The 13,757-nt window shown below is 38.2% G+C and overlaps 1 protein-coding gene across 1 annotated transcript in view; it reads right to left on the bottom strand.

The window, feature by feature from the left end:
* Positions 1-13,757, bottom strand: part of SCIN (scinderin) — a 76,837-nt gene that overhangs the window by 51,574 nt on the left and 11,506 nt on the right. Inside the window, exon 3 of the mRNA XM_021689576.1 lies at positions 12,294-12,455. Within this exon, the coding sequence (XP_021545251.1) occupies positions 12,294-12,455 (162 nt within the window). The remainder of the gene's footprint in view (positions 1-12,293; positions 12,456-13,757) is intronic.

The following is a 13,757-nucleotide window of genomic DNA, read 5'->3' as shown; positions in this document are numbered from 1 at the left end:
TCGGCTCAGGTCATGATCCTGGAGTCCCGGGATCGAGTCCCGCATCGGGCTCCCTGCTCAGCAGAGAGTCTGCTTCTCCCTCTGACCCTCCTCCCTCTCATGCTCTCTGTCTCTCATTCTCTCTCTCTCAAATAAATAAATAAAATCTTAAAAAAAATTTTAAAAAATTTTAAAAAATAAATTATTCATAAAGATTAGGAAGAAACCATATGCACAAGGGTTTTTATTGCTATATAATTATATTAGTGAGGCATTGGGAAGACATTAAATGTTCTATAATAGGATAATAGTATATTTATGTATTTATGATACAGAGAAAAAACAGATACTTAATAGCAAAGTTGTATTTTAACATAGAGATTTATAAAAATAAAAATAGAATGACAGTTCGATATATTCTAAAATCAGTAGATTATATTAGCTGCCATTTAGATTAAAATATTGTATATTTTAGACTTGGGTACAGTGTTCAGAAGATATAGATAAAATTTAAACTAATAATAAAATATCATTTTCTCCATTAAATGTGGTTTTAATGAAAGAAAGAAAAATTTAATGGTGCCTAGTCTTGGTGGGGGAGTAGGAATGGGCATTATCACATTCTATTTGGGTTGTATAAACTGATACACAGTCCTTTTCTGAGGGAAGTTTGGTATCGTATCAAAAAATTACATGTGCTTTTAGGATCAGGAAATTCAATTTCTAGGACTCTATGCTACAGAGGTATTCAAACATGGTTTACAAAAACAAAGAAACAAAACAAAAACCCCACAAATGTCCATCGGTAGGGCCATGGCTGTATAAATGTTGTTATATGGAGACTGCAGACTGTTCTTTAATGCCTAAAACCTGAGAAAAGTGTTTAAATGCCGACACAGAAAATCATTCTAGGTATACCATCAAGAATAAAATAAAGCCACGAACAGTATAGTTCCATTTAAGTGGAAGCAGAAACATAAGCTCTGTTTCTGTGTTTGCAAAGAAAGATTTAACAGATGGAGAGAGGCATGTATACGTAGAAAGAGAGCCTTCAATTTTTATCTAATAGCTTTTTTCTTTTTTTTTTTAATGTCACATATATTAGGTGCCTATGATGAGCTAGATGTTGGGGATAGAGAGAAGAATAAGAGAAAGTTAGCAAGGAGAGATTGACATGTAGACAACCAATGCTAATAATGTATTTGCACTACACTTGCTTTCAAAACAAGTTCCACACAAACTGTGTGCAGTCCGTCTTGGAGAGGTGGTTAGCGCAGTGGTTAAGTGTGAAGGAGACAGACCCAGGCTGCAACTTACCAGCTATAGGACCTTGTGTCTGCAATGTTTAAAAGAGCACATCAATTAATAACAGCAAAATAAAAGAGCATCCAGGCATCCACAGACAGAATGGCTCTTTTCTCTGATGATAAAACATTTCCAGCCCAGAGTCATTTCTTTATTCACAAATAGCTTACCGATTGCCTAAAATGGGCTCTCTTCCAGGCCCTGGGGGCCCAAATTTGAATCACACAGGCCTGGGGGAGATTCTCTGACCCCTCACCCCACCCCCAGGTTCCTTATGCACTTATTCCATATTCCTCTTTGAGAATAAAATACACATTTTAGCAATTTGAGTCTTTATAAGAAGTAAAATAAAAAAAGACTATGCCTTGCAACTCTTCTCACTCTAGAATCTATCAAGGGGCATTTCTTTTCCGTTTTTAAAAGAATGGTGCACTGCTGTTGTTTCTCATTTCTTTTCTACATCTGGGCATCCGAATATGAGACTCACATTTGGAATTAATTGAATACTATGCCCAGGTCAGCAATTACAAAGAGTGAAAACAAATGGTCCCCAACGATTAGTCAATGCTTATCACCGTGCATTAGGATCAGGTGGTGGCGTAGGAAGGTGATTTTTAAAAATACAGAAAACTGAGCACTACCCTTAGGGACTCTCAGGTATGTTCTGGGCAGCCCTGTTTTTTGAACACTCCCCAGATGATTCTAGCATTCAACTGAGAATCCCTGCTGGTGGTCTTGAGCACAGTGCAACTGGCAGGCATTTGCAGAGAATCTGCAACATCTAATTACCCAGTGCAGCAAAACACGCTACTCTGCTAAATACACGTGGGCTCTCGGCTCTGATTTCTTCCCTATCTTATTCCATGAGATTTTGCCACTGATTCTTTTCTCAGTGGGTCTGAGAAAGCAAACTTCTAATATTTACATTACAGTGAAATATAGGAAGCAGATCAGAAGATTAGATCTCTAGATTTCTCACTTGTTAGCAACTTTCACTACTGAATTTCTCTGCATTTATATAATTGTCCAACAGAAGTTTATGTTCTCCATATAAGTGACCTTTCATCGACTTCAAAGAGATTATATAAAATCACACTAAATTTTATTAGCTTCTGTAGAACATTATGGAAGCTTGGTAAAATGTGTTTAGAAGAGAAATGTAGGTAATAATTTGACTAACATAATTATTATTTAATGTAGAATTTTACAGTATTCCATGGATCCCCAAATATTTTCTATGACATTATCTTGGGTTGGGAGTTTTTATGTGCAGTATCAGCTCACAGGTAAATTCAGTTGTAGAAAATATTCTTCACCATTACTGAAAGACCTCAGTTTATACTTTTAAAATAGCAAAAAGAACAAAGCTGGAGGTATCACAATCCATGATTTCAAGATTTACTACAAAGCTACAGTAATCAAAATAGCATGGTGCAGGTGCAAAAATAGACACATAGAACAGAACAGAGAGCCCAGAAATAAACCCATGCTTACACAGTCTATTAGTCTATGACAAAAGGGCAAGAATATGCATTGGGGAAGACAGTCTCTTCAACGTGTTGGGAAAACTGGACAGCTGCATGCAAAAGAGTAAAACTGGACTACTTTCTTACGCCATACACAAAACTGCACTCAAAATAGATCAAAGACCTATATGTAAGACCTGAAACCATTATATTCCTAAAGGAAATCACAGGTGGTAATCTCTTGGACGTCAGCCTTAGCAACATTTTTCTGGATATGTCTCTTCAGGCAAGGGGAAAAAAAAGCAAAAATGAACAATTGGGACTACATCAAACTAAAAAGCGTCTGCACAGCAAAGGAAACTATCAACAAAATGAAAAGGCAAATATCATAAGATTTCACTTAAATGTGGAATCTAAAAAATAAAACACACAAAAACCAGAAATATTATCATAAATACAGAGAACAAATTAGTGGTTGCCAGAGGGGAGAGGGATGGGTGAAATAGGTGTAGGGAATTCAGAGGTACAAACTTCCAGTTATAAATAAATCACAGGAATGAAAAGCACAGCATAGGGAATATAGTCAATAATACTGCAATAACATTGTATGGTGACAGAGGGTAACTACACTTATCGTGGTGAACGCTGTGTAGTGTACAGAGTTGTCAAATCACTATGTTGTACACCTGAAACTAATATAACATGGTATGTCAACAACACTTCAATAAAAAAATTTTAAAATAGCAAAAAACATATCTAGGAAATGCTCATGAAAACAATAAAACTGTTAAAAGTAAAATTTTCCTTTTTAACTCAAAGATGACCCAATCACTAAAGAAAGTGTTACAGAAAATTTCTTATTGGGCATGAAAATGAATGCTTTGTGTTATGCTTACTCTTTTATTATTTTCACTTAATTCTGTGCTACTATTTCTATAAAAGTGACATACCATCTTATTTCCTAGACTTAATTTTTAGTGGTGAATTCAGACAAGAAATACAATAAAATATGGACTTTAATTATAAATTGCCAAAAGCCAGAATTGTTTAAGGAGTTCTATTAATTTAAAAAACCCTTTTCTTTCAATGCGACTTAAGTTTTTCTGCAAATATATTTCATTCAATCATGGCAGCAACACAGTTAAAACATGCTTTAGATTTTAAACAGAAAATTTGTTTAGATTTTAAACAGAATTTTAGCAATTCATTAAATTTGAGCAATTTAAATTCTATCATGGATGGATGATGTGGTTAGGACATCTCATTTTAACAAAGCTCTACTGTGCTAAATAAATGTGTAGACTACTATTAATAAGCTGCACTACCAACACTTACTCTATTCAGAGGTAGTTGGGCAAGACCACTTCTCTGCTCTGTGCACAAGGAAACTCTGTGCTCAATTGGCCCCGTGCTTGAAAAATGTTCCTATAATTCAACTTACCCTGTTTTTTGGAGGGAGTGAGCTAAAAAAACCCAAGAACGCTACACAGAGCTAAAAAAATGCCCAAATTGATGTAACAGGTTCATACTATTATTACAACAAAAAGTTTTCATAATTTAAATTGTTTTATTTATAATACTTTGATGGGACTTAGATAAAAATTCTTTTGTAAAGGTGATTTAAGCAGATGAGACACTGAAAATGATAAAGCAAACATGGTTTCAGAGGCAACTATTTACCGTCTAAGATTCTAAAGAATTTAACAATTCAACACTAAGTGTTATACTTCTTTGGGGGAAGGGATATAAAGCCCCCTGTCAATATGAAAGGATCCATTCAATTCAGACTGAAATGCACTTAAATTTTGGCCAAAATCTGTTGATATACATATTGCCCATGAACACCCTGTGCTGGAGTTTGTCAAATTATAATTAACTCTCAATATACAAACTATTAAAGGAAAACAAAACTACTCTGGATAGCTGGAAAAGTAAATAAGGGAGTAAAGACAAATCTGTTACAGGCAATTTGTTTGGACCACCAATAACAAGAAATAATAGTGAGTGAGTGATATTCATGGAAACAACCGTACTGGGGACAGACTAGAGGTTTCTAAAATTTCCTTTAAACCATGTGGTCAGAGTTAACAAGTAAAAACATCAAAGTGCAGCCAAACCTCATTTGGGGGCAGGAAATAAGAGGAGAAATAAAACAATGCTCAACGATGCCCTTGAAGGGAAGCAAGATTTCAGAAGCTGAGTTTAAAGGAGCACCCAGACCAGCCCATGTGATGTTGACTCATAACATGTGCAAAGAATTCAGCATAGCCTTGTTACTCTTTTGTCCTTTGCTAAGTTATTTATTCTAAATACATCTACAATTTTATAAAAGGAGAAGGGTGGCCAGACTCCTTGCTCTCCCTTGCCTCTACTGGCTTTATTTTTACTGTGCTTACTTTTCCCTTAGATCTAGTTAACAAAATATAAAAGCTCATTCAGATATCCTCTCTGCCTGAGGCTCTAGTCTAAGCATAACTTAAACACCATACTGCCTTGTGAGATACCTCCAGGAATCTAACTTTTTCTATTTTTAAACTTTAAACCATGACTTTTTTTTTTAGTTTTTGGATGAATGAGTGTTTATTTACATCCTATCTTGTTGTTGTCCAAAGCCAAACCAACTCAATATCATTCAATGACACATACATGTATTTTTAAAAACACCTCTGATTGAGGAATGGGAGATGAATGGAATGGGTATGCATGGCCACTGAAGGCTCGGTGACCAGAAAGGAAGGGATTGCATGTGAACTAGGGCAGAGCAGTGGCTATGGAAAAGAGAGGAATCAAGGGAGAGCTAGAAGGTTAAAGCCTCCAGGATTGGTCAACAATGTCCTTTGGATGTAAACTGGAAGACAAGGAGAAGTGGAAATGACTTGGACCCCTTTAGCTTGGCTGCTGGTAGTGACGTCACTTACTGGGACCAGGTGACAGCTTTTGGAGCATTCTTTTCATAGCAATAATGAGAGTTGGTAAAATTATGTTCTCTATACTCTTCAGAGTATTTGGCAAATCAAAGTTTTATAGTCACATTTCATCAAAAATAATTTCTGTCAGCCACATAAGTTGGTGACTTAACTATTTTTAACTGATCTACTATTCTTTTCAGATATGTAACCCTGAATTTTCCTGCACCTTTAGACATTTCCCATATTGAAATGGTTCTCAGTGTTAACTGTATAATAAAATGACCTGGGGTAGGGCTTAAAAAGTACTTACCCCAAAGTCCCATCCCAAAACTTTAAAATCAGAATCTTTAGGGGTCATATCACACATGCATCAATATTTTAAAAACTTCTTCCTAATGATTCTAATGTGAAACTGTGAGAATGAAAACATAAATCCTAATACCTTGGGAGTTGTCTTTCCTAGTCCCTCATCTATTCTCTAATTGTAATGTGTCTGTGTCTCCATTCCAGCCCTTCCTAACTTCTACCTCGTCATACTCCCAGCTGTGTATCTGTCTGTGCCACTCACCATTTGACAGCACCTGGAGGTCAAAGACTATTTGGTTTCCATCTTTATACTCCAGCACCCAGCACACACTAAGTGCACAATAAATACCATTCATCCCTACTTTTGTTGAAGGGTAAATTTTAGAGATTTAACATTAGGTTTATTTTTCCCATTATCTTTTCTTGTTGCCTCAAGGCTTTCTCCTTATAAAACTAGTGGAATGGCTTACTTTCAGATAAGGACAAATTTATCCAGAACAGAGAAGACTTTGCTCAGTTTTTTGTTCTTTTTTTTTTTTTTTTTTTAAGATTTCATTTATTTGACAGAGAGAGACACAGCGAGAGAGGGAACACAAGCAGGGGGAGTGGGAAAAGGAGAAGCAGACTCCTGGCCGAGCAGGGAGCCCAATCTGGGGCTCAATCCCAGGACCCTAGGACCATGACCCGAGCTGAAGGCAGATGCCCAACGACTGAGCCACCCAGGTGCCCCTAGTTTTTTGTTCTAAAATAAACAGTTTAAGTCATAGCAGAGACAAAATTCCAAAAGCCAACATAGGTTTAATTTAAAAGAACCTTGATTTTGTGAGAGTAAAGTTTTCTGAGGGAAGGAGTGAGAATGCAGCAATTTACAGAAAATTGGTTTTACATATCAAGAATCAAGAGTCTTGGCTTTAGGGACTAAAGTGTATTGCAGGAACCACACAGTAGGCAACACTGTGAAATGGTATAAGACTGGTTGGTCAGGTCCAGGAAGAGAAAAGTATGGGGATTATAAGAGAACTAGGAAACTCGACCAGATGCAATGAATCTCTGAGAAGAGCTCAGTACATTCCCCTCCAACACATTTGTCATATATTCATCCATGACCCTGAACATTAGTTAGAAACAACCGTGGGCAGTGTCCATGCAGTTGGACCGATGGGCACTGGTACAATGTGGGTACAGTGTCCCCACAACAGCATGTGGTACAGGAAAAATAAGGCAGAATTCCAGAGGGGCTACTATAATGGCTGACAGAACCAGAAAGGGTGGGCATATCAAAAGACAAAAGTAAGGCCATGGATATTTTCCAGCAAAAGTCTTGGGACAGAGGACAAAGTTCAAAGCTCAGAGCTCAAGAATTAATGAAACGGCAAAGCCTCAGTGAATGTTAGAGAGGAGTGAGGGCTAAACTATGCAAACCAGACTCACTTCCATTCTCAACCCAGTCCCCCATCCTCAGGCCATAATATCACATACACACATCCCCTATACCTGAAGGATGGAAAAGGGGATGGGTGTGATAAGTTTGATTTGCTTTCATGATAAACAAGGTTCACCTTAATAGGGCAAGATTATTTTATTTTTAACCCTTCTGTGGAAATAGAAGCTTGGCTATGAACACAGGTTGAGCTACAGGTGAAAAAAAGAAAATTATATCTCTATCCACATGACTGCATGAGACTGTATGCTTTGTGTTGGACAGGTGTACATTTGTTGAGTGACTGTAAGTTCTGGGTCTTCTAATAAGGACAAAGTGAGTGAGTGAGGTTGATAAATGAATGGACAGGCAATGTGGAAAATGCTCAAGGCAAGTCTGCAAGGTGATAGGAAATATGAGATAAAGGCTTGCCTAATTCTACAGGGATGCGAGGTGGGACTGGGGAAGGCCGGAGGAAGAGACCAAGGAACACATCATAAAAAAAGCAACATTGGAGTTGAATATTTAAAGATGAGATGATATTGGATGCTTTCCAAAGAAAAGTGATAGAGAGCAAGAGTGGATTTTAGGCAAAGGAAACAATGTATACAAAGCAAAAGCATGGTGACTCGAGGGAAAGTGTCATGTGCAGGACAATGAGACGGTATAATGGTGATAAAGAGCATGGGAAGGATTCAGGAGACACTCAGGAGGTAGAAGAGAGTAGGCCCAGTGACCAGTTGAACATAAAGCCTCTGGGAGAAGCCATCTGGATGATTTCTAGATTTGGAGTTTGAGGTCTGAATGACGGGTAGCTCCATTCAACATTATAAGAACAATAAGAGGAGAAATCATTTTGGAATGAGAGGGTGAAGTTGACGAGTTCCATTTTTAGACTTGTTGAGTTTGAGGTTCTTGTGATACAAGAAATATCTGGGAGGTAGTCTGAAATGCTGACATAGATCTCCCGTAAGAGTTCTGAGCGAGACTATAAAACTGAGATTTACCAGTGGGTGAGTAGTTGAAGCTTTGGGTGAGGGTAAGTTTGCTCAGGAAGAATGTATAAAAAGACAATGATCAAAAGTGGAATCCTTAAAAAAAACAAAACAAAACAAAAAAAACTTGAGGGGTGGGCAGACCATGCAAAGAAGAATAAGAAAGAATGGCTTGAAAGGGAGGAAAAGCAAGAAGGCAGAGGAGGAGTGAGGCTGAGATAAAAGGGAGTAATCAACAGTGTCAGTTGCAGCACAGGGATGGAGTGGATAATGAACAGTGTCCACTGGATTTAGCAGAAGCCATTGCTGCCGTAGGATGAACAGATTCAAAGAAATGGTGGGAGCAAAAGTCAGGAAACGTGGGTTGCGGACCAACTGGTAAATGAGGAAGCGTAGACTGCTGTTTCAAAGCAGCAGGAGGGAACAATGAGAGAGGGGCAATAGGTTATAAATAGCAAGGCGAGTGGGGCAAACTGACCAAACAAGTTAACAAGGAAACGGAACATGCCCAACAGCACAATTAGTAACTCACCACAGAAATTCCTCCGCCTGTGAAATCCGACTCTCCACTAGTGGCTGGCTCTGACACATATTTCCAAAAACGTTAGCTCCAGATCCCAAACTTTGAAATTATAGACTCTTTCCATTATCATTCACATTCTGTAGTTACTGATGGCTTTGTTGCAATATATTTAGATGTGATTTTGTCAGTCATTTCTACAACTACCTCAACCACCTCATAGCTTTAAAACTGATGATTGATAAATTCACCAATGTTAAAATACACAGTTCAAAAGCACTTCTCCAAAGATTCAATAAATTCCAAATTGCTAAGATCTAGCCATGTTCCATATTATTTTCTGAGAATACACTAAATATAAGATAGCTTACCCAAATCATCCTCTAAAATGTTGATGATTTCTTAAAGTTCAAAGGGATTAAATGGGTAATTTTATAATCTCATGCTTTTGATCGAGGTGGTTACATGGTCATATCAGGAAATATTTTCTGTAGTCTCAAATCCTATAACAGCATATGTTTCAAAGGTATATGGCATATCATATTAATACTAGTGATTGTTCATCAAAAAAGTTGACTTCCCCAAACAAAATCAAAATATAGGATTTAGGTTATGTCCATAACCTTAGTTTTGGCCAGCTGGCTCTAGTTGGATGAGAACTTTGGAGGTCCAACCTACTTTTTTCATACCTGGATAATAAAACAGACTTGAAGAAATCGCACTGGCTTCTTTTTGTACTCTCTAATGCAGAAGGTAATTTTGAAATCATGAACTCATTAAGCTTTTATAGTAGAGAAAATTTTGGTCCCATGTCCTTCTTTGTCTACCGTGACACACCCCAAAAATAAAGTCTCCAAGGTAATTGCAAGATCTTATCACCATTCAGAGATTGTTGGCAACATACCAACTGGTTAAAGGTTATTACATAAAAAGAGATCATGTGAATAAACGACTAGAGTGTACGAAGTACTGCTTGATTCCTACCAGGGTATCCCTCTGGAGTATAGTATACTTCTACAACATAAGAGATAATCAGCTATCTCTGCAACAAAATCATTCCATATGTCTCTCTAACCAGGCATGAGAGCAGGAGACAACTTGAAAGTCATTAAAGGTAATTAACTCTATAAAATAGATAATTTACTCTTAAACAGATAAATGTCCTTGACTCTCACAATAGCGGCTCTGTCCATATTATAGGAGCCTGTACTTACTGGTCATACTCCCATGGCAGACATTACCCACGGGAAGACAGAATATGGCACTGGAACCACCATCTGCCTACCACAGCACCCAACCATCTAATCCACTGTGGAAGCGCAATACTTGCTCAACAACAACATGATTTCATTAACAATACTACTTTGAGAAGATTTTAAGCTAGATTAGACATAATTCTGAATTGAGCAGATTCAGAAACTATCGCAAGATACTCTGTTATAGAGCCATGCCATCTTATATCCCACCAAGTTAGCTTAGGGTAGTGGAAAGAATGTAAACTAAGAATAGAAAACCGCAGGTCACCCTCAACCTGTATTCATGCAAGTGACTTGCTCCCACCCTCTATGGTTTTTTTTCTCTTGTGAAACCATGATGACAACTGTCATTTCCAGATGTGACTCTGTGTCAGAGGAGAGTGAATCATAGTCAGCTAAGGTTAGAAGCACCATCAGAAATCGGAGTCAAGATGAAAACATGAGGAAGTTAAGGCTCTGGAGAGGTTAATAACTTGCTCAAGATTAAAGAGCAGGTAGAAAGCTGAACTGGAAGCCATTCATGGTAATTAAAGAGATTATTGCATGTGTGGAGCAATTACATTACACATGAAAAGCTATTTTAAGAAAGAAGTGTGTTCACGTAATGGCAGTGATGAATTACATTATCAACGGAAAGTGTCTCTTCTGTGTAGGGGCCCCAGAGATCATCTAATCGACTTTTATAGATGAGAATCTAAGATTAAAGTCAGCTTGGAGGAAAACTGAGGTCTCTTTTTTCTATGAAAAATACTATCTTCTATGTTAAAACACTTCATAAATTATCAAGGGATAAAGGGCTATAAAAATGTTAGGAGAAGCCGGTTAGGAGAACGGGTTAGCATTTAAAGTTGAAAAGGGCTTTTCCAAGAAATTCACCGTGAGGTTCAGGGCAGTGGTACTGCCATTTTGGGTGCAGATGTCTAAGTGTGACGCTGAGAACTGTACTTTGGGCGTTATTAATATGATGATTGCAACTGTGCACACAAGCTGGTGTGATCCACGATAGCCGAATTACATTAGCAGTAATAAAACTATAGGTGTATCCTAACTGAGAGAAACCCACGAAGTTTATAGCTTGGAGCCATTTTCCAAATGATCTATAACCTTAGCACACTTAATCTCTGTGCTGTTGCTAAGTTAATATTGCCTTAACAGAACCTTGACTGCGGGGCTCCGTTTTCAAAACCCTTAGTGTCCTTCTCTCTGCACATGGAATAAACTCTTTTGGCTTTTGTCTGATGCTTTTCCCCAAAATACCGCCCATGGAGAGGCAATAAAATAAAATGCTCAGGTGGGAATCAGACATCCCCAGGGTGGAATCCTGGCTTCACCATTCACTGGCTGTGCACTGGGAAGAAATTCCACAGCCGGTGCAAGCCTCAGGCTAACTGAAGCAGCACTGGTCAGAGCAAGTCTCTGTACATCCCTCTCCCTCTGCCCCTCACCCTCGTTTGTGCTCTCTCCCTCTCTCTCTCAAAATAAATAAATAAAATCTTTAAAAAAAATAATTATTAGTAAGTATACGTGAACTCAGAGGGGCCTCTTTTCCTGGAAAAAAACATAAGTCAGATATTGCCCATCCCATTAAGATGATACTTAATATCTATACTTGTGCCTTTTCTCTTAATACCCTAAAATAATTAAGAAGTATGAAATAGTATGGTGTAGTAAATGTGTGATATATATCCCAAAATATCCCCTAAAATCTCCTCAGGCAAGTTGTTTAGACTCATCCTATGTCCATTTGAAATCCTAGAAACTTTGCTTTCTGGAGGAAATTCCATTTGCCCCTCAAATAATGTTTTCCCACACCCAATTAAGGACAAAAATAATTAGCGGAAGCTCCATTCAGACAGAGGGTAAATATATTAAAAATTATTCTATGTGTGTTCTATGGTAGGAAGAACTAAATCATTACTCCATGCTAAACCTATCAAAGAAAATAAAAACTTTGAAGTCTCACTTTGTGTGATTTAAATACTTGCCAATTCATCCTATGATATGATTGCCTCTCACATAAACATGACCTGTTCCCTGTGTGTCGAAAATGTGATTATCCTCCACGGCACGTACATCTGATTTGATCTGAACACAATTTACTCTCCGTTAGACGTCTGCATGTGTGTGTAATACTTACAGTGCCAAGGTCAATGATGAAGCAGTCGCCCTTGTTGAAACTGTCCCAGCTAAGGGGAACTTCCGTGGCCCTGACCACTCTCCGACCCTTCACATGCAGGAGTCTCTTAGCGGTCAAGTCATTTGTGAGAACATGATTTAGTCCAGATGCCACACCTCCGGCCTGATCAGTGGGAGGAAGACAGAAAACAAAACAAAAAGAGATGAGGCTTCTAACTAGATATAAAAACACATAAAACCACAGGTGTACGTGCCAAAACTGCCTGTCAGCCCAAGACAAAATAGCCACCTCAGAGCATGTGAAACAGTAAGTACACAGAAGAGAATGCCTTGGCAAATCAACCCATTTTTTTTTTTCTTTTAAGGCCTTTTGTCCTTCCTGTCTTAATCATTCAACTTAACATTGCAGGTATTTACTAAGAACCTTCAGTGGATAAAACCTGTGACATAAATGAAAAGAAGCAGTAGCTCGTGTCCTTTGGGAACGAATGATTCTAAAACCATTAAGTGAGAGGCAGACAAGATTTCAGGGAAGAAGACAGGAGGATAGAGGAGAGTCAGAGGTAACAAGAGCAAGTGAGGAAAGAAGTAGCCACCCCAAAATTCCCATACCCCACACAGTGTTAGGACACAGAAGGGGAGTTGAGTCCTGGCCAGATGTGGGTGGATCCTATTTATGATCTTTGTTTTAACATTATATATTTTTAAAAAATTTTTAAATATATAGAGAGGGGACACAAGCAGGGGGAGTGGGAGAGGGAGAAGCAGGCTTCCCGTTGAGCAGGGAGCCCGATGTGGGGCTCGATTCCAGGACCCTGGTATCATGACCTGAGCTGAAGGCAGACGCTTAACGACTGAACCACCCAGGCGCCCCTACATCATTAGTTTTTGATGTAGTGTTCCATGATTCATTGTTTGCATATAACGCCCAGTGCTCCATGCAGTATGTACCCTCTTTAATATCCATCACCAGGCTAACCCATCCCCTCACCCCCTCCCCTCTAGAACCCTCAGTTTGTTTCTCAGAGTCATAGTCTCTCATGGTTCGTCTCCCCCTCCGATTTCCCCCCCTTCATTTTTCCCTTCCTGCTATCTTCTTCTTCTTTTTTTTTTTTTTTTAACATATAATGTATTATTTGTTTCAGAGGTACAGGTCTGTGATTCAACAGTCTTACACAATTCACAGCGCTCACCATAGCACATAACCTCCCCAATGTCTATCACCCAGCCACCCATAAAAACTGTTTTTCCTTCCTTCTTTCTTTTTTCATTCATTCATTCTTTCTCTCCCTCTCTTTTTTCTTTCTTTCTTTCTCTCCCTCTCTTTTTCTTTCTTTATTTCTCTTTTTCTCTTTCTTTCTTTCTTTCTTCTTTCTCTTTCTCTCTCTCTCTCTCTTTTTTCTTTAAATGCCAGACCTGAGTATTTATACCCTAAATTTGGTTGTACATCCCAAAAGAAAACTAT

This window comes from Neomonachus schauinslandi, chromosome 12, assembly GCF_002201575.2.
Source record: "Neomonachus schauinslandi chromosome 12, ASM220157v2, whole genome shotgun sequence".
NCBI classification, from domain to species: Eukaryota; Metazoa; Chordata; class Mammalia; order Carnivora; family Phocidae; genus Neomonachus; species Neomonachus schauinslandi.
The sequence above is the reverse complement of the archived record's forward strand: the minus strand, read 5'-3'. Positions and strand labels throughout refer to the sequence as shown.